Raw genomic sequence first — 21,273 nt, 5'->3', positions numbered from 1 at the left:
TCATAAAAGAAGCCAGGCCGCATATAGCCCTGCTCATGATGGTCACTGGAGTGGCACAAATGAACATATTTGGGAGAGGGAGGAATTAAAGATAGGATAAAAATCTGTGGATAATGTGAATGAAGGTTCCTGGTTCAAGATGTCAACCTGGCACAGACTGAGCAGAGAAAAAAATGAGGAGAGAACTCTAGTGCCAAAAGAGAAAATACAGAGGCTGTCTCAGGGAGGGACTGTGTTAGGACAGAGGCAGGGAGAGGCTGTCTCAGGGAGGGACTGTGTTAGGACAGAGACTGTCTCAGGGAGGGACTGTATTAGGACAGGCAGGGAGAGGCTGTCTCAGGGAGGGACTGTGTTAGGACAGAGGCAGGGAGAGGCTGTCTCAGGGAGGGACTGTGTTAGGACAGAGGCAGGGAGAGGCTGTCTCAGGGAGGGACTGTGTCAGGACAGAAGCAGAGAGAGACTGTCTTAGGGAAGGACTGTGTCAGGATAGAGGCAGAGAGAGCTGGCAAGGAGTTCCATACTGTAGTTCTTGGCCTTCTTGGCCTTGGACTGTAAAAATAGATGCTCTAGTGTGTTCATGGATTATTTCTTTATAGGTAGGAACCAGAAGTCAATTTTGGTCAAGAGATCAGAGGAGATGAGAAGGGGAATAGTGGATAAGATACCGAGATAGATGAGATGGTTCAGCAGAAGCTAATATTTTGAATACTAAGAGAAGTAGTTTGTATGTATGATGAAGAGAAATAGGAAGCCAGTGAGCAGCTTTGAGTGTGACATGATCATATTTACTGGTCTTATGGATGATGCAAATCACAGTATTTTGTACTGCTTGAAGCCGCCATTGGTCTTTGAGCTGGATATCTTTATATAACAAATTACAATAATCTAATTGATTCATTACTAGTAAATGAATAAGGATATTTGCAGTTGTGAAAGAACTGATCGAATAAGATGGAGTCTGTAAAATGAGCAATGAATTACCTTTCCTATTTGCGGCTGAAATGTTAGGTTAGTATCTAGGATAACCCCGAGGATGCAAGTTGCAGTGAGCTGTGGGACTAAAGTATCACATAATTACAGTATTACAACAGTGGCTGGCTGAGGAAGGAGGTTGTTGATAGCAGAGCAGATTCTGTTCTGTTCCTGATCCCCGATCCCCACCTCCACGATGCAAAGACTTGCTGGCAGCACAACCATGCCCCCCCTACCCCCATCCCTCCATGCCTCCTCTTCTGCAGTCTACTCTACTCTGCATCACAAAGTCTCACTGCAGTACATGAGCACAACCATGCCCCCCATCTCCCCACCTCCTTGTCTGCAGTGTACTCTGCATGGAAAAGGCTTGCTGCCGCACACAATCACAGTCATGCCCCCCCCCCCGATCCCCCCATACCTCCCCTGCCTCCTCTGCATTCTGCCTTGCAAACTATTGGTACCTACCTTCAACTTCAAATTCGGTGGCAGATTGTTTTACTTGCTTCTAGGCTAGGTAGGTACAGCTGCAGTGCTGCGAGTGTCCAAGCAATGTGTATGTTCTGACCCCATTCCCGTGCAGCTCTCTATTGTACAGCTCCTTTCTACTTCCTGTGCAAGTGGAAGAGGAAAAGGAAGCTGGCACTGCATCAGGGGGTGGAACTGGGAGGTCGCCAATCGCCAGTTGCCACACACACATGCCTGTAAATCAGGTGACCTGATACTCCTGGTCCGTGCGTATGCAGCTGTGCTGATCAGCGAGGAGGAGGTGGCTGTGGAACAAGGAGTCCTGGGACCTGGAAGGATAGGTAGCCTGGCCTGGTGTACACTTCAGTGGGAACCCCACAGGAACTGTGTCCATCCCCGCAGGAGTCCCCTGGACATAGGGGGGATTCCCACAGTAACCGCAGGATTCCTGCTAACCCCAGTCCTGTGCAGCTCTCTAGTCTAAAGTCAGATCACAAGCTCAACATTTCACTCAAGGAGATATTTTTTTTCCCGTGGTGTTAAGACGGGGCTTCTCCTCACGCTCTCCAACAGGCCTCACTGGCCTGTTGCTCTGAACAGGACTCCGGCTGGTTCTTCCCAGCACCCTGAACACCACCACCTTCAGGATCCTAGGTCCCTTGTTCATTCAGGGTGACCTTGTCTTAGTATGCAAATTAGATGTAGATTAGACAGTTCTCAACAACAGCATATTCATCAGGCAGCTCTTTATTCCAGCCCCCTGGGCACACTTCTTCCACCTTAAACACCTTCACAGGTCTTCCCACTGAGCCCTCACACACAGACACCTGGGCCCCGTGCTAACAGCCCCTCTGGCCTGAACAGGATGTTCTTCCCTCACTCTGAGGGTACAGCTCTGTCCTCCAGCCCCTGGCTGCTAGTTCCTTGTTCGTAATAAATAGCTCTATCTACCCACAGTCCACCAAAAGTCCACAGAGTTCAGCCAGTTCCTTCAAGGGGATCTTCTTCCTCCAGCTGCCAGGTCTCCAGCCCCCCTCTCTCTCTTCTTTCACCACTCAGGCAGGTATAAGGTGGTTAATTAGTTTCTCCACCCTTTTAGGCTCTTCCCCCTAATTCCAGGCAGAACCCAACCCATAATGACTTCCACCTGTTTCAAGTCCAGACTCTCCTTGGTCCTAGCAACCTCCATCTGGACAGTCCCCTACGGCTCCTCTAGTGACTCATCCTGGCATTTTCCCCCATTTCTATGGGAACAGCGCCACCTAGTGGCCTACCCGGGCTAGACAGCCCCTTATTCTTCACAGTGGGTAAATGTCCACTTACCAAGAAATGCCTTTGAAAGTCATCTTTCCCTTGTATGTCACACTGTCGCATGCTGTGATTTACCTCTTGCTTCCATCCTGACCACCCTGTCAAAAACATTTCCAACACTCTGTCAGAGATACAGGGATACAGACTTACATACTATTTTTTGAGCAGTCATGTGCAGCCCTTGTTATGAACTCACATACAAATCTTAATATGATGAATCACTTCCCTAATATTTCACTGTCATCTGCAGATTTAAACAGCCTGGAAGTGGATGGACGGGGAAGTGACCAGAGCCTAAATAGTTTGCCCAGTGTCCAGACAAGGGCTTTTTCTGCTGAGCGTTCAGTGGCTAGCTGGGGCGGTTTCCTTTGAGAGACTTCTACAGGATCCCATTGGGGTGAAATACTTCACTGTGAGTGCAACCTCTTTTGTTACAGTTATATGAGTTTCTAGTATGCTTGTAGAAGGACTGTATATTACAGGGGGTTTCTGGCATTCTTGCAGTGAGATCTGACACATTCTCCGTTCTTTGTAACCCGAATGGAATGCATTGCATGTGCAACATAGACTGAGTTGGTGATACAGGTGGTGTGTGCCAAGCAGTGTGAGAAGGTCAGACTGCTAGTGTGGAGGGGCAGCCTAATGGTTAGAGCAGCAGCTGAGAGTCAGGGAAGCTAGAGTTGTGTCCTGCTTCTTCCACTCGCTTCTTGTGACCTTGGGTAACTTACTTTACCCTCCATCACCTCAGGAACCAATGTAGGCATTCATGTACTAATGAGAGACGGCTGAGGGGAGATATGATAGAGGTCTATAAAATACTAAGTGGAGTGGAACAAGTAGATGTGAATCACTTGTTTACTCTTGCCAAAAATAGAAGAATTAGGGGGCTCACAATTTGCTTGCTGGTGCCTTTAGTTGGTGCTGTCTCCAGTGTCTTGCCTGACTTCTGTTCTTCTCTTCCTACCTATTGCAGGAGTTCTTAAGGAAGGAATTCAGTGTGGAAAACATCTCCTTCTGGGAGGCTTGTCAGCGATTCCAGCAGATCTCACCAGATGACAGTGAGCAGGTACCACAAATTCTCAATTTATTGTTAGATAAATTTGGATCTATAAATTGTTAGACAGCAAAAATTATCCATGATGGGATAGGATTTGGTCTGCTGTACAGATGGTGCTGCTTAAGACGTCTAAGTGGTGATATTTAGCTGCTAAACATAAAATATGTGGCCAAGTGGGCCACAGAAATAGTAGGTATAACTTGAAATATCTAATTTGGATATTCAGTGGCACCTAAATGGAAGGTGCATAATATGGGTATAATTTGAAAATGTGTAGGTCAGATGTTTCAAATTATACATTTACCCCTGAAGTCTATATAGCGAGCCTAGAGATCTGTGCCAAAATCCAAGTATATTCTGTAACAATGCTCATAACGTAATTGGCTTAACAAGCTAATCAGCATTGATAACGGTGCTTAACAAGCAATAATGAGCACTAATTGGCAATAATTAGAATTAACAAGCATAACATGCTAAGCATATTCTATAATGCAGTGCGCCTAACTTCAGTTGTGGGCAGCCAAAAAGGGGCGTGGTTATGGGCGGGGAAATGGGCATTTCTTGGGCATTCTGAAATTTATGCACATAGTTATAGAATATGGCCCAGTGCGCCTAAATCTATGTGCTGGGATTTAGGCCACATTTTCCTTGGTGTAAATGGAGGTGCGTAGTTTTAGGCGCTGAGATATCAACTAACTGTATTCTATATACCGCACCTAAATCTAGGCGCCACTTATAGAATATGCTTAGTCGGCTTTGATTTTCGCACCTTTAGGCACCATATATAGAATCTTCCCCTTAAGCCATGGCTGAATATTGATTTATGTGTGTTTATATTCCTTTCAATGTGTGTAACTGAAAGAAATATGCTTCTGATTACCTACCATTTTTTATCCTTTCAGTTAGCCCCTCTCATGTTATCTTGCTACCTTATTCTCCCCTCTTCTTTTCTTGCTTCTGCCCTCCACACCCCATCCTCATAAGAACATAAGTGTTACCATACTGGGACAGACCGAAGGTCCATCAAGCCCTGCATCCTGTTTCCAACAGTGGCCACGTCAGGTTACCTGGCAAGATCCCAAAGCAGTACAATACATTTTATGCTGCTTATCCTAGAAATATTGTAAAATTGCAGCGATGGTCTTCTACTACTATATATTGATATACAAAACACTCGGTGGTAGAATTTGTTGCTAAAGTTTAACAAACTTATAATTGGGTATTTCTGTTACACAATTCTTGTTCAGGTCAGGTCTCATACAGTCATCGGGGTATTCTTTCCTCGCACCAATTCTGGTGGACCCCTAACTCATGACAGTTATAATCATTGACCGACCCCCAACCTGCCTAAGTTTGTTCTTCTTTTTTCATTTTGCTCTTTTTGTGTTTCTTTTTCCTTCTTTATTTACTAATTATATTCATGAAAAGGAATTTTCTAATATTGTATGTTTATACCCGTGTTCACGGATCACTTGTTCAACGGTGTCAAAAAACTTGGCTCTGTTTAACCTTTTAACACCCCAAAGGTATTTAGTCCCCCACTTATCTGAGTGTTCTGGTACTGGTGCTGCCCCGACAGGTGCCTGTTTCGCTCTGCAAGGCTTTCTCAAGGGATATGTTTATTTATTTATTTATTTGTATGCACACTCCGGACCTACAAAAAATTAAATGAGACAATGTTAATTCATATGTCCATAAATCACTCCAGCATCTTTCATCTTGTGTCATGGCTTACAGACTTTCAACGTCTGCGTCGACAAATGACTCCTGAGACCTTGCGGTGATAGCGTCTTATAGTCTCCCGTACTGTCGAACGTATCCGGTTTCCAGTGTGTCGGAGGTGCATTACATAAAACATCCCCAGTGGATGTATGTGTTTAGCCCCCTTGGTTCCGCGGTGTCCAGATGGTAAATCCAGAATGTCTCTTGTTGGAGCAATTTTCTGTTCCGATCCCCGCCTCTGGGCATTGGCATGACATGGTCAATTACCTTGCATTTCAGTGAGTCTGCTGGATGGTTGTTTTGGATACAAATAATATAATATACTACGTATGGGGTCCGACAAGTAGTGTGATGTCTAAGCCAGTTCTGTTATTATGCTCAAAGGTGCCAGTTTCAATAGTTGATGCACATGTTTTGCAATTGCTCCTTTTGCATTTGACGTGACCGATGGTGGGAGTCACCAACTGTCTATCTTCTCCGGGTAATAGTGCTGGACTTAATATCTCTTTTAGGTTCCTAGCTCATGAAAAGCAGTTTTCAGCCGATGTTGCGCAAACAGTGGGTGGGATCGCATCACTTCCCAGTGCTGTCTAATGATGTCATTGTTGGGTCAACCGCCGCGTCACTACATTTAGTTTGTAGAGTAAATCTCCGTTATATATTTTGCACGAAGGTATGCATTCTTCAAGGTCTTCTGCAGGTATTTGCATTGTTCTAGCTTCTTGCTGAAATCGGAGGCTTGATTTTTAAAATCAGACTCTGATGAACAGATCCGTTTAAATCGTAATAGTTGTGAGAAGGGAAAACTGTTTCTGAGTGCTCGCGGATGACAACTGCTGTACTCAAGTATGATGTTCCTGTCAGTGGATTTTGCAAATACCTGTTTGTGGTAAACGTACCCTGTATAAGTGTACCTCCACATCTAGAAAATGTATGGCGAATCAGAAATAAGAAGGATTTTCCCCAAGTCCATTTTAATATGGTCTGTGGACGTTTCCTTTAGGAAGCCATCCAAACCTTTTCTAAATTCCACAAAGCTAACTGTTTTAATACATTATCTGGCAACGAATTCCAGAGTTTAATTACACGAGTGAAGAAAACCTTTCTCCGATTCATATTAAATTTACTATTTATAGCTTCATCGCATGCCCCCTACTCCTAGTATTTATGGAAAGAGTAAACAAGTGATTCACGTCTACCCATTCCACTCCCCTCATTATTTTATAGACCTCTATCATATCTACCCTCAGCCTTCTCTTTTCAAGCTGAAGAGCCCTAGCTGCTTTAGCCTTTCCTATAGGGAAGTAATCCCATTTCCTTATCATTTACATCGCCCTTCTGTGTACCTTTTCTAATTCCACTATCAGGTTTGTTTTTGAAAGAGAAGGGCACCCATCTTTCGACACAAATTGGGAGATGGGTGTCCTTCTCCCAGAGTTGCCCAAATCGGCATAATCGAAAGCCGATTTTGGGCGTCCTCAACTGCTTTCCGTTGCGGGGACGACCATAGTTCATGGGGGCATGTTGGAAGCATAGTGAAGGCGGGACTGGGGCGTGCTTAACACATGGGCGTCCTCAGCCGATAATGAAAAAAAGAAGGGCGTCCCTGACGAACACTTGGCCGACTTTACTTGGTCCTTTTTTTTTACGACCAGCCACAAAATGTGCCCTAAATGGCCAGATGACCACCGGAGGGAATTGGGGATGACCTCCCCTTACTCCCCCAGTGGTCACTAACCCCCTCCCACTGTAAAAAAAATTTTAAAATATTTTTTCCAGCCTCTATGCCAGCCTCAACTATCATACCCAGCTCCATGACAGCAGTATGCAGGTCCCTGGAGCAGTTTTAGTGGGTACTGCAGTGCACTTCAGGCAGGCGGACCCAGGCCCCTTCCCCCCCTACCTGTTACAGTGGTGGAAATAAGTATTTGATCTCTTGCTGATTTTGTAAGTTTGCCCACTGACAAAGACATGAGCAGCCCATAATTGAAGGGTAGGTTATTGGTAACAGTGAGAGATAGCACATCACAAATTAAATCCGGAAAATCCATTGTGGAAAGTATATGAATTATTTGCATTCTGCAGAGGGAAATAAGTATTTGATCCCCCACCAACCAGTAAGAGATCTGGCCCCTACAGACCAGGTAGATGCTCCAAATCAACTCGTTACCTGCATGACAGACAGCTGTCGGCAATGGTCACCTGTATGAAAGACACCTGTCCACAGACTCAGTGAATCAGTCAGACTCTAACCTCTACAAAATGGCCAAGAGCAAGGAGCTGTCTAAGGATGTCAGGGACAAGATCATACACCTGCACAAGGCTGGAATGGGCTACAAAACCATCAGTAAGACGCTGGGCGAGAAGGAGACAACTGTTGGTGCCATAGTAAGAAAATGGAAGAAGTACAAAATGACTGTCAATCGACAAAGATCGGGGGCTCCACGCAAAATCTCACCTCGTGGGGTATCCTTGATCATGAGGAAGGTTAGAAATCAGCCTACAACTACAAGGGGGGAACTTGTCAATGATCTCAAGGCAGCTGGGACCACTGTCACCACGAAAACCATTGGTAACACATTACGACATAACGGATTGCAATCCTGCAGTGCCCGCAAGGTCCCCCTGCTCCGGAAGGCACATATGACGGCCCGTCTGAAGTTTGCCAGTGAACACCTGGATGATGCCGAGAGTGATTGGGAGAAGGTGCTGTGGTCAGATGAGACCAAAATTGAGCTCTTTGGCATGAACTCAACTCGCCGTGTTTTGGAGGAAGAGAAATGCTGCCTATGACCCAAAGAACACCGTCCCCACTGTCAAGCATGGAGGTGGAATGTTATGTTTTGGGGGTGTTTCTCTGCTAAGGGCACAGGGCTACTTCACCGCATCAATGGGAGAATGGGTGGGGGCCATGTACCGTACAATTCTGAGTGACAACCTCCTTCCCTCCGCCAGGGCCTTAAAATGGGTCGTGGCTGGGTCTTCCAGCACGACAATGACCCAAAACATACAGCCAAGGCAACAAAGGAGTGGCTCAGGAAGAAGCACATTAGGGTCATGGAGTGGCCTAGCCAGTCACCAGACCTTAATCCCATGAAAACTTATGGAGGGAGCTGAGCTGCAAGTTGCCAAGCGACAGCCCAGAACTCTTAATGATTTAGAGATGATCTGCAAAGAGGAGTGGACCAAAATTCCTCCTGACATGTGTGCAATACCTCATCATCAACTACAGAAGACGTTCTGACCGCTGTGCTTGCCAACAAGGGTTTTGCCACCAAGTATTAGGTCTTGTTTGCCAGAGGGATTAAATACTTATTTCCCTCTGCAGAATGCAAATAAATTCATATACTTTCCACAATGTGATTTTTCCGGATTTAATTTGTGATGTGCTATCTCTCACTGTTACCAATAACTACCCTTCAATTATGGGCTGCTCATGTCTTTGTCACTGGGCAAACTTACAAAATCAGCAAGGGATCAAATACTTATTTCCACCACTCTGTATACTTGTGGTGGTAAATATGAACCCTCCAAAACCCACCAGAAACCCACTGTACCACATGTAGGTGCCTTCTTTCATCCCTAAGGGCTATGGTGTGGTGTACAGTTGTGGGGAGTGGGTTTTGGGGGGCTCAGCACATAAGGTAAAGGTAAGGGAGCTATGCATCTGGGAGCTTTTTCTGAAGTCCACTGAAGTGCCCCCTAGGGTGCCCGGTTGGTGTCCTGGCATGTCAGGGGGACCAGTGCACTATGAATGCTGGCTCCTCCCATGACCAAAGGGCTTGGATTTGGTTGTTTCTGAGATATGCAGACTATTCCTTCAGGAACTTGTCCAAATCTTTTTTCAACCCCGATACGTTAACTGCTGTTACCACATCCTCCGGCAAAGAGTTCCAGAGATTAACTATTCATTGCGTGAAAAAATATTTCCTTTTATTTGTTTTAAAAGTATTTCCATGTAACTTCTTTGAGTGTCCCCTAGTCTTTGTACTTTTGGAATGAGTAAAAAATGGATTTCTACTCATTCTACACCACTCAGGATTTTGTAGATCTCAATCATATCTCCCCTCATCCGTCTCTTTTCCAGGCTGAAGAGCCTTATCCTCTTTATCCTTTCCTTATACGAGAGACGTTCTATCCCCTTTATCATTTTGGTCGTTCTTCTTTGAACCTTTTCAAATTCCGCTATATCTTTTTTTGAGATACGTCAACTAGAACTGAACGCAATACTTAAGATGCTGTCGCACCATGGAGCGATACAGATGTATTATAGTATTTTTGATCTTATTCACCATCCCTTCCTAATAATACCTAGCATCCTGTTTTGTTTTGTTTTTTGGCCACCACCATACTGAGCAGAAGATTTCAGCGTATTATCTACAACGACACTTAGATCTTTTTCCTGAGTGCTGATCCCCAAGTTGGACCTTAGCATCAGGTAACTATGATTTGGATTATTCATTCCAATGTGCACCACCTTGCATTTTGAATTGCTGCTGGATTTTATTGCGTTACTCCGTCCAATTTTACCGCCAGACCTGTCTTGCTGTTCTTGCTGTCTGTGCCAGACTTCCCTGTCTTTTCACTGTTGATAGGAAAGTTTCACTGTGATCTTATGTACTGTATGTAATTATCTACCTTTTGGAGTGACGGTATGGGTTCCTTCAAGTTGAGACTACATTTACATTGGACTTTTATTGGATTACTGTATGCAATGATATATACTTTCTGTATATATCAATGCGGCTTACATATTGTATACAGGTATTATTTGTACCTGGGCAATGGAGGGTTAAGTGACTTGCCCAGAGTCACAAGGAGCTGCCTGTGCCTGAAGTGGGAATTGAACTCAGTTCCTCAGGACCAAAGTCCACCACCCTAACCACTAGGCCACTCCTCCACTCACCCTCCACTCACCCTCCTTTCACCTACCCACCCCCATCCTGTTAGATTGTCACTTAAATGCTTTGATGCTCCCATGCATTTCTCCTGGTCTCTCCCCCCTATCCACCCCATCCTGTTAGACTGTCACTGAAATGCTTTTCGGTCTCACTTATATATAGAGGGGCATAATTGAACGTCGCCGGCCAAATAGATTGCCGGCGATCTATGTTGGCGGCGGCGCTACAGCTGGTCGGAACCGTATTATTGAAAAAGATGGCCGGCCATGTCTTTTTTTCGATAATACGGTTTAGCCTAGCCAAATGCCATGGAGTTCACCGGGTTTGAGATGGCTGGGTTTGTTTTTCAGCGATAATGGAAAGTTATGTCGGCCATCTCAAACCCCAGCCAAATTCAAGGCATTTGGCCATGGGAGGAGCCAGCATTTTTAGTGCACTGGCCCCCCTGACATGCCAGGACACCAACCAGCCACCCTAGGGGTCACTGCGCTGGACTTCAGAAAAGCTCCCACGTGCATAGCTCCCTTACTTTGGGAGCTGAGCCCCCCAACCCTCCCCAAACCCACTACCCACAAATGTACTGCACCCACTAAAATTGTTCCAGGGACCTGCATACAGCATCTAGGACTTATTGCTGCTGTATAACTTTGGCATACCAGTTCACACCTGAAGACTAATCTCTCTGAAAAAGTCCTTTCTTGAAATAGGCACGTTTACTCACAGTTAACTGCAGATCAGAGCAGGGCCGTGCCTAGGGTCTCTGGCGCCCCCCCCCGCAGACTATCAGTTGGTGCCCCCCCCCCCCCGGGGAAAATGATCACGCCCCCCCCCCCCCCGGTGAAAATGATCGCTCACCACTTGCTACACTGACAGGATTTGTCAGCAATATTCTTAGAAACAAATTGCTATACATTGCAAAATAAGATAGCAGATGTAAATTCTCAAAGTGGACATATTCCAAGCGCTAAAATGAAAATAAAATGATTTTTTTCTACCTTTGTTGTCTGGTGACTTTCTTTTTCCAATCATGCTGGCCCAGTATCTGAGTCTGCTGCTATCTGTCCTCTTAACTCCATTTCCAGGGCTTCCTTTCCATTTATTTCTTACTTTCCTCCTTTCTCTTCATTTCTTGCTCTATATCCATTTCCAGCAATTTCTTCTCTCTCCCTGGGTCCTTTCCTCCCATCCACGTCCATCCTTGTCCCTCTCTGCCCTTCCCTCCTCCATCCATAGCCAGCAATCCTCCTCTCTCCCCTCCCCTCCATTTCCAGCAAATTGTCCTCTCCATGGGCCCCCATGTCCATCCTTGACCCTCCTCTGCCCTTCCCTGCTGCATCCATAGTTAGCAATCCTCCTCTCTCCCTCCCCTTCCAGCAATTTGTCCTCTCCCTGGGCCCTGCTGCTGCCCTCCCATCCATGCCTCTCTGCCCTCCCATCCATGCCTGTCTCTCTGCCTCCCATCCATGCTCTCTGCTCTTTCCTCCGCGCCCTGGGGCTTTAAATCTTTTACTTCCGGTCGCCAGCAGCGTCAGTGAAAGCGCTGCCGACGTCTCCCCTCCCTTCGCGCTCTTGGTTCCCTCAGTGTCGCCTTCTGACGTCAGAAGAAGAAGGGACACTGAGGGAACCAATGAGTGCAAGGGAAGGGAGACGTCCGGCAGCGCTTTCACTGACGCTGCTGCGACCAGGTAAAAGATTTAAAGGCCTCGGCGGCGCCGGGGCGAGGGTAAGCACCGCAGCGGCGCCCTCCAGAGGTGGGCGCCCCCCCTGCGGCGCTTACCCCGCTTGCCACATCGGCCGGACCCTGGATCAGATGTTGTGCCCCACTGGCAAAGAGTCCCCTGGTACTAAGATTAGCGGGTAGGTCAGAGCTGGCACAATGGTGTACAATGCCCTCTTTCAGCACCATGCAAGGTAGAACTATGTTCTCTAACGTGGGTAACACAGGAAAGGGAACTAAAACTGGCTTACAAAATGGCCACTACCGCATGGACTACAACAGGAAACAAAATAGGGCACACTCTGACCCAGTTAGCAGGGGGGGAAAAAGCACCAGGGGAGTAAAGCCCAGTACCCTACACCCACACAATGCATTGCTAATTGACTCTGCAGGGCACCTAACAGAAAAGGTGTCACACTCACCCAAGAGCACATCGCAACCAGGGAAAGGCTGTCGGAGGATACAACACATTCTGCTGTCATGGAGGTGGGTACGGCATTGAGGCTGGCATATAGGCTGGCAAAAAGGTTTTTAGTTTTATTTTTTTAGTTGGAAGGGGATTGGTGACCACTGGGGAGTATGGGGAGGTCATCCCCATTCCCTCCAGTGGTCATCTGGTCAGTTGGGGCCACCTTTTTGAGGCTTGGTCGTGAAAAATAAAAGGACCAAGTAAAGCCGGCGAAATACTGCTTAATGCCGCTTTTTTTTTTTCCATTATCGGCGAAAGCCGGCCATCTGGTAGCCACGCCCATGCCCGCCCATGTCCCGCCTTTGCTTATCTACCGATACGCCCCCTTGAACTTTCGCCGGCGATGCAGTCAAAAATACTACTTTCGATTATACCGATTTCGCCGCTTTAAAAAAATCGCCGGCCATCTCCCGATTTGTGTCAGAAGATGGCTGGCGATCACTTTCAATTATAAGCTGGATACTGTCATCTACCAACACTTGTTTATTTTCGATCTGATGAAGAAGGGCAACCTTGGAAAGCTAATCAAGAAATGTATTGTTATGTCCAATAAAAAGGTATCATCTTATTTTCTTTTCCATGTTTTATTTTGTTTTATTTCTAATGATTACCTAAATACTAAGAACAAAGTTTTGAACTTAATACGGTATTTTATGCGTAGCCAATGCAAAGATTTCCGTACATATGAGCATATCTACTGCCACCTACCAATACTCTAGCAATCAAATTTTGTGCAATTTGTAATGCTTTCAGCTGAGATTTAGATATATCAAGTAACAAACTGTTACCATAGCATTCTGTGTTGGAAAGCATATGACTCAAATAAAATTATTATTATTATTATTATTATTATCATCACTTTCTGTCTTCTCTTCTACAGCTCTTACAGGAGTGTCATAGAATCTATAATGTGTTCCTATCTAGCAGCTCTTGCAGTCCTGTTAACATAGATTTCCAAGCCTCGCTGAGTGAGGAGTGGTTACGCACACCCACACCGGATATGTTCCGAAACCAGCAACTCCAGGTGAGACCATTTCCAGCTAATCAGAAACCAAATCAGCTGTTACTTTTACTAGGCAAAGCAAAGTTTGGCTTCTACTGTCTTCCTATTGTTACAAGTGGCATGCTTACAGATTGTGTAACATGCCCCTCATCCCACTTTGTACTGAGTGCTTATTATAACCTAGGTGCTTAGCAAAATACAGCTGGGGCTGCAGTCGACAGACAGGGACAGTACCCTGTGCCAGCTTTACTACATCCCCCACCCCGGCCCTGCCACCTTGTTAAAAGAGCAGCAGCTGCCTGGACCACTGAGGCGCTGATCAGCTATATTTTGGTAATATTTCTTACTGTCTTTCCCTTCCAGGTCTTTAACCTAATGAAGTTTGACAGCTATTCTCGCTTCGTGAAGTCCCAGCTGTACCTGGAATGCATGCTAGCAGAAGTGGAAGGACGTCCCCTCCCTGATCTTTCTGTTTTTCCTACAAATTCCACCATAGACACCTGCACACCATCTGATTTCAGCAAGGTCTGCATGTTATGTGTTGTGTTTCTTTGTGTTGAACAGTAAGTTATGACCGCACTGATGGTGTGTGCAGAGCTTTCTCTTTTCTCTCTTGGGCAGCAGTGGGTGGCTGACCTCTGACTCAGTCCTCATGTTTCTTCTGGTTAATGTAGCAGCCCTTCTGACTTTATTGTGGAAGTTTTATCTGAGATGACTTTTTCTGTTTGTATTTAGAAGAAGCTGAAGTCAGCAAGGTCACTGCCAGTTGGTACAAAGGAAGCGGGAGCAGAGACTCTGAAAGGTAGTCGTTCTGCCAAACCATTCAGAAGGTCGTTCAAAAAAAGGGAAAGGAGAGAAATGTGGACAGGTAAAAGAAGGACCAGAGGAAGGGAAAACAGGACTAGGCAGTGAGAGAACCTTAGTCATGAGGTGTAGACTACAGCAAGAGTGCAAAGCTCAAAACTATGATATGAAGCAGGAAGAATGCAGAGACCAGAAGGAGGGGAAACATTGATTAGGGTGGGAAAATAGATCTTAGAAAAACATTGCTAAAACAACATTGAAAACGTCTGTCCTCCTGCCGCATCCCCTTAAGAAGTAAAGATACTCTGGTGCTTCTAGTGTGTTGGGTATTTCAGACTCACAGTCTGACCCAAATGGTAGAACTGTGAGACAATTGCTGGGGTTTAACTGGTGACACAGCAGGAGCAATGAGCAGTGCTTCCCAATCTTTTGGTGGCTGTGACCCCGTGAATATGGCCAATTCCTTGTCATCAAGCAGATGAAGCCATTACGTATGGGTTGTGTCCATCAACCAGCAGGGGGAGATAGAGAGCACTCAACTTTTCACAGTGCCTCATGGCCAGCTAGCTCCACTGCCTCTTCAGTATTCTCTATCTCCCCAAGCAGGGTGGCTGCAGCTTCTTCGAGCTCCATCAAAAATCTGCCTGGGGGTGGCTCCTGGCTTGCTAGTTGTTAGCCGGGGTGTTAGAGGCTATAGCAGCTTCACTTTGAAGGCACATAGGTCAGCCCTTTCCCTGCCTTACCCATGCCCCCGTGGATGTGGACATATTAGCTTGCTTTTCCCTGTCCTTTCCCACTCAGTGGATGCAGGCACATTGGTTCGCCTTTCCCTGCCTTTCCCACTTATCTGAGCCTCCGGAGTGTTTTTATTTACCTCTTTTGCCTCTGCTTTCCTCACAGCATTAAAAAAAAAAAAAATTAAAGTCGCGTTGCGCTTTAGCGCAGCAATCTTGGAAAAGAGGTTTTTTTTTCTTGAGATTCTTCTGCAGGACTGGAGCTGTGATACTCGGTCTAGTGAGGTAAGAGTGTTTTCTGACTCCTCCGGGGTGGGCCCGTGATCGGGATGTTTTTGGCGCGAACCGCCATTTTTGAATTTTACTGCCGTTTTCGGCGATGGCTGCGGAGAGTGTAAAGCACTGTTCTAAATGTGGCAAGCGCAAATCAGCAGCGGGGCTCTGTAATTCATGCTGTACAGACGATAGAGCCGGCCCGAGCATTGCGAGCGGCGATCTTTTGCGCTCTGAGCTGGCAGCGGACGCCATTTTGGATTTTCCACATGGCGCGGCCTCCGTTGTGACGGAGAGCCCTGAATCCGGGGGGGGGGGGGGGGGTCCTCTGAGTGAGGCTAATAATAGAGCTGATAGCCCTGGGCAGGATCCGGGCGGTCAGGGAGTGGTTTTCTCCCCTGATTTTGTTTTAATGCTGCATAGGGCGTACATGGTTAAAAGAGCTCTTCCACAGGGATCTTTGGACCCTCTGCCTGCCCCCCTGGTGGATCCTGGCCTTTTGGAGTTGGCTTTGCCTGTTTCTTATCCTGATAAACGCAGAAGGGCTAATTCCCCTTCTGAGTGTGGCGCACCCCCCTTCCCCCCCCTCCCCCCCCCCCCCCCCCCCCCCCCCCCCCCCCCCCCCCCCACCCCCCCCCCCCGTGGTTGGGCTATGAGGATTCTGAGGGGTCTGGCAGAACTTCTTGGCTGAGGAGCCAGAGTCGGGTGCAGAATTGCCACAGGAGCTTGATGATCCGTCTGCGGTGAGATTTTCCACCGCAAGGAGCTGCCAGTGCTTATTTCAGATGCCTTACAAGCCCTCTCGATTGAAGATCCTGGGAGTGGCACAGCCTCCTCTGTTAATCCAAGGATGGCTAGTACCAGAAAGCCTGCTCGAGCCTTTCCTTTGCATGACTCCATCTAAGAGCTTATTTCGGCTCAATGGGCTGACCCCTAGGGACCTTTGAAGGTTGCCAGGGCTATGGGGCAATTATACCCTCTGAGTGAGGAACATTTGGCTCGCTTTGCAATGCCTAAAGTGGATGCCCTGGTCACGGCTGTGACAAAGAGAACTACCTTTCCTGTTGAAGGAGGTGTTGCCAGGGCCGTGCCAACACGGTAAGCGGGGTAAGCATCGCAGGGGGGCGCCTGCCTTCAAGGGCGCCGCGCTTACCCCGCTTCCCGTGTTAGCAGTAGACTCCCGACGAAATCTGCCGCCGCTGCTGTTGAGCAGGGGCAGGAACATGATCTACGCTGATCCACTGCTGCTGCCGCCGGCGCCGCTTCTTTCCACAGCCAGCATAAGAAGAAAAAGAAGTGCGGGGCCGCAGCAGCCTTCAGACATGCCCCCTGACGTCAATTTCCCAGAGGACCAGCAGAGCCGACAGCGCATGTCTGAAGGCTGCTGCGGCCCCGCACTTCTTTTTCTTCTTATGTCAGCGGCAGCGCCTTCCTCTGCCAGGTATGGCGGCTTCCCCTCTCCCTGAGTGACTTGGGCAGACGAAAAGTTGAGGTGGGGCGACCTGGGATCTCCCCCCACTCCCTGCGAGGAGGTGGCAGGCGGATGATGAGGCAGCAGCTTCTTCCTACAGAAATCGGCTCAGGATCTCGCACCCCGCCGGACTTCCCGGGGAGGGAGGGGTAAAGAGGGCGATCTGCACCCCCCAGCCCTGCTCCCTACTGACCGCCGCTCCGATAATTCGGATCGTGGCTGTGCCGCAGGCAGCACCTGTCCGCACTGGGAGCTGGATCCGGGCCAGCTGGGTCCGTGCGTGCGCAGGTTGCTGCCAGCTCCGCTTTTCCAGGAATCGGATTCGGGAGGGGGGAAGCAGGACGGACTCGCAAACAGAGAGGTAAAACTGGCAGAGATCCAGCCCCTCTTGCAACTAGACACACCTCCAGGCAGGGGTCCTACACTCCCCGGTTCCGAGAGGGAGGGGAAGAGGAGAGCTGTGCTGCCCTTCTGCCTTCTCCCCTTGTAGCTGTACCACCATGAGTGAAGAGGGCATGACATTAGGGATGTACTTATTTATTATTAAAAGTACTGTGAGGAATGGATGCCCAAAGATATGCACCCGACCCCAAGGGGGTGGAGGTGCCCTAGTATCCTACCTCAAAGATGCAGAAGCCAGGAGTGGGAAGGGTAGGCTCTTCTCAAAAAAATGGAGGAGACGTAATAGATGGAAATCAAATCTTTAGTGCAAGAAAAACACACCATACAAAATATCCCTCCCCTGGACACTAATTTGGGGAGTTTGCTCAATGTGGGGGGGGGGGGGGGGGGAGGTGGCTCTGTACTGTATAATTTATTTATTTTATTTATTTGTTACATTTGTATCCCACATTTTCCCACCTATTTGCAGGCTCAGTATTGGATTCCAGGAGGAAGACAGGAAAGACAAATAGTTGCTGAACTCCCAGAGAGTGGGGTGGGAGGGAGGGAAGAGAGAAGAAGACATGCTGGTCCCAGGGTTGGGATTGGGAAGACAGGGGAGAGATAAAGAGAGATAGGGAGAGAAAGAGGGGACATGGAAAAGAGAAGGGGAGAGCCAGAAAGAAAAGGGGAGAGAAAGAGGGGCCATGGAAAAGAATAGGGGAGAGCTAGAGAGGTGGTGAGAGAAAGAGGGGACATGGAAAAGAGCAGGTGAGAGCCAGAGAGAAGATGCTGGATGGAAGAGGGGTACAGAGAGAGAGAGAGAGAGAAGTTTAAAGATGGGGAGAGAAAGAGGGGACATGGGCAGGAGAGAGAGAGAAGCTGCTGGGGAGAAACTGGGGGAGACTAGCACTCAGACTGAGAAATGCTGGATGAAAGGAGGGAGAAAGGAAAAATGCTGGAAGGAGGGGGCAGAATGAGGGAAACTGCTGAATTTAAGAGCTGGATCGGGACACTGAAGGATAGGGACAGGGCTACAGATGGTAGACAGTACGCATAAGGACACAGGAGGATGATGGACATGGTGAGAGAAAAAATATCAAATGGAAAGAAGACACTGCATAAAACAGAAGACACTGGGACCAAAGCAAATAGAAAAACTAAATGATCAGACAACAAAGGTAGAAAAAAGTATTTTATTCAGAATTTATTGGAATATGTCAGTTTTTGGAAATGTGCATCTGTGATATTTTGCATGTAAGTTTCAATTTTTCTAGTATTGCTGCATGCTGAGTCTGACTTCTTGAGGTAACTTTCCAGTTCAGTATTTTGCCTTCATATTTTTTGATTTCTAGTCCCTTGTGTCATGTCTGTTGTGTCATATGTTTTTCATGCGTGATCAAGGTGCAGTATTCTGCTAGCGTGTAGTATTTTCAGCCCTTTATGGTGTTTTTTTTTGTTTCACTAGGTAGTGTACTGGTGTTTCAGAGCCCGGTGTAATTACAGTGCTGCCTTTCCACGCATAAGGTTGTAGCTCATCCTGTCCTTGGAATTAGTGCTGTTATGGTTTGGTGAGGTTATGAGTGTGTTTTTCCACAAGTTTGTGTATAGTGTTTTGCAGTTGAGCAACTGTGGTTAGTATATGCTTTGAGCAATCACTTTATTTCTTTGACATCCACGCACCTTGGAGCCTCGCTAGCGGATGCGGAGCACATTGCCAGGCAGGTCCGGGGGGGGGGGCACCAACTGATAGTCTACAGGGGGGCGCCAACTGATAGTCTGCAGGGGGGCGCCAGAGACCCTAGGCACGGCCCTGGGTGTTGCGCTGAAGGATATTCAAGACCGCAGGCTTGATTCAGCTCTGAAGCGGTCCTTTGATTTGGCAGGTCTCACTGTTCGGGCGTCTGCATGCAGTTGTTATGCTGCTAGAGCCTGCCTGGCTTGGTTACAGCAGGCAGTGGAACAGCCCGGTGATGGAGCGGAGACCTTATCTGTAGTGGCTCCGCGGATGGAGTCGGCCTTGTCCTTTTTGGCTGACGCCCTTTATGATATGGTCAGAGCTTTGGCTAAACAAATGGCTGTAGTAGTGGCGGCTCGCCGCACTCTTTGGCTACGACATTGGACGGCAGACATGGCCTCTAAGCAAAGGTTGGTGAAGTTGCCCTTTCAAGGCTTTCTCCTGTTTGGTGAGGAGCTGGAAAACATTGTTAAAGGCCTGGGGGATTCCAAACCTCAGCGCTTGCCCGAAGATAGGCCGAAGCCTTCCTCTAAGGGTCAGGCGGTCCGCTCCTCTTACAGACCTCGCTTCCGTGAAGCTAGAAGGTACCACCCGGGGCGTGCTGCTGGGTTCACTTCGCGTGCCCGCTTTCAGCAGAGAAACTCCTTTCGCTCGGACAAACGTTCTGCAGCTGCCGGTTCAAGGCCTGGAGTTCAGGGGCGACCCTCTCAATGATGGTGCGCCAGCTCCCTCCTCGTTTCCTGTCATCGGAGGAAGACTTTCCCTCTTTTTCGAGGAGTGGGCCAAACTCTCCGCAGATCAGTGGGTCTTGGACCTGATCAGAGACGGATACCGAATAGAATTCGATGCCCCGGTGAGAGACGTGTTAGTGGAGTCCCGATGCAGTTCTGCTGCCAAACGGGCGGCGGTAGAGGAGACTTTGCACAGTCTGTGCCAGATAGGGGCTGTGACCCGGTGCCTCCTGCCGATCAAGGCTTAGGCCGCTACTCCATTTACTTTGTGGTGCCATGAAAAGGTGGGTCTTTTCGCCCGATCCTGGACTTAAAAGAGCTAAACAAGTCCTTAAGAGTGCAGCATTTTCACATGGAAACCCTGCGCTCCGTCATTGCGGCGGTACAGCCAGGAGAGTTTCTCACGTCTCTGGACCTGAAAGAAGCTTACTTGCACATACCAATTTGGCCCCCACACCAGAAGTTTCTGCGGTTTGCGGTGTTGGGAAAACGTTTCCAGTTTCGGGTCTTGCCTTTTGGCCTCACCACAGCTCCCCGAACCTTCTCCAAGGTAATGGTGGTAGTAGCTGCCTTTCTCAGGTGAGAGGGTATCCGGGTTCACCCGTACCTAGATGACTGGCTCATCAGAGCAGACTCAGAAAAAGAGAGTCATCTAGCTACAGCCAGAGTGGTTTCAGTCCTTCAATCTCTGGGCTGGGTCGTCAATATGGCCAAAAGTTACCTGACCCCCTCGCAATCTCTAGAATATTTGGGGGCCAGGTTCGACGCAGCCTCGGGCTATGTGTTTCTTCCCGAGCAAAGGCGGTGCAAGCTTCAGAATCAGGTCCGTCTACTCCTGAGGATGCCCCGCCCGCGAGCTTTGGACATTGTCCAGCTGTTGGGATCGATGACGGCCACCTTGGAAGTGGTGCCATGGGCGAGAGCGCACCTGAGACCTCTACAGTATTCTCTACTTCAACGATGGTCTCCAGTGTCTCAGGATTATCAGTGCAGACTTTCTTGGCTCCCTGCGGCCCGCCTCAGTATGGAGTGGTGGCTCTCGGACAGCATGTTGCAGCGGGGAATGCCACTGGCACACCCCGATTGGTGCCTAGTGGTGACAGATGCCAGCCTGAAGGGCTGGGGCGGGGCGTACATTGCCAGGGGAAGCATGCCCAGGGTCTGTGGACGCCCGACGAGTCGGAGTGCTCTATCAACCGCCTGGAGTTGAAAGCAGTGTTTCTGGCTCTTCTGGCCTTTCAATCCTGGAAGGATTGGCTGTCCGAGTGATGTCGGACAACACGGCAGCAGTGGCCTACATAAATCGACAAGGCGGCACTCAATGCAGAGCTCTAGCCGCGCAGGCCGAACAAATTTGCCACTGGGTCGAGCTGCATCTACAGTCCCTGTCAGCAGCTCACATTGCAGGTCAGAGCAACGTGCAAGCCGACTATCTAAGCAGGCATCAGATCGATCCAGCGGAGTGGGAACTAGCAGACGATGTATTCCTGCAGATATGTGCCAAATGGGGCAAGCCAGTGA

General features: G+C 48.1%; 1 protein-coding gene across 1 annotated transcript in view; it reads left to right on the top strand.

Moving 5' to 3' along the window:
- Positions 1-21,273, top strand: part of RGS14 (regulator of G protein signaling 14) — a 121,123-nt gene that overhangs the window by 6,985 nt on the left and 92,865 nt on the right. The window contains 6 exon segments of the mRNA XM_030213438.1: positions 3,002-3,108; positions 3,110-3,163; positions 3,725-3,817; positions 13,498-13,641; positions 13,984-14,145; positions 14,356-14,488. Coding sequence (XP_030069298.1) covers positions 3,002-3,108; positions 3,110-3,163; positions 3,725-3,817; positions 13,498-13,641; positions 13,984-14,145; positions 14,356-14,488 — 693 coding nt within the window.

Source organism: Microcaecilia unicolor, chromosome 8 (genome assembly GCF_901765095.1).
Source record: "Microcaecilia unicolor chromosome 8, aMicUni1.1, whole genome shotgun sequence".
Taxonomy (NCBI): domain Eukaryota; kingdom Metazoa; phylum Chordata; class Amphibia; order Gymnophiona; family Siphonopidae; genus Microcaecilia; species Microcaecilia unicolor.
The sequence above is the reverse complement of the archived record's forward strand: the minus strand, read 5'-3'. Positions and strand labels throughout refer to the sequence as shown.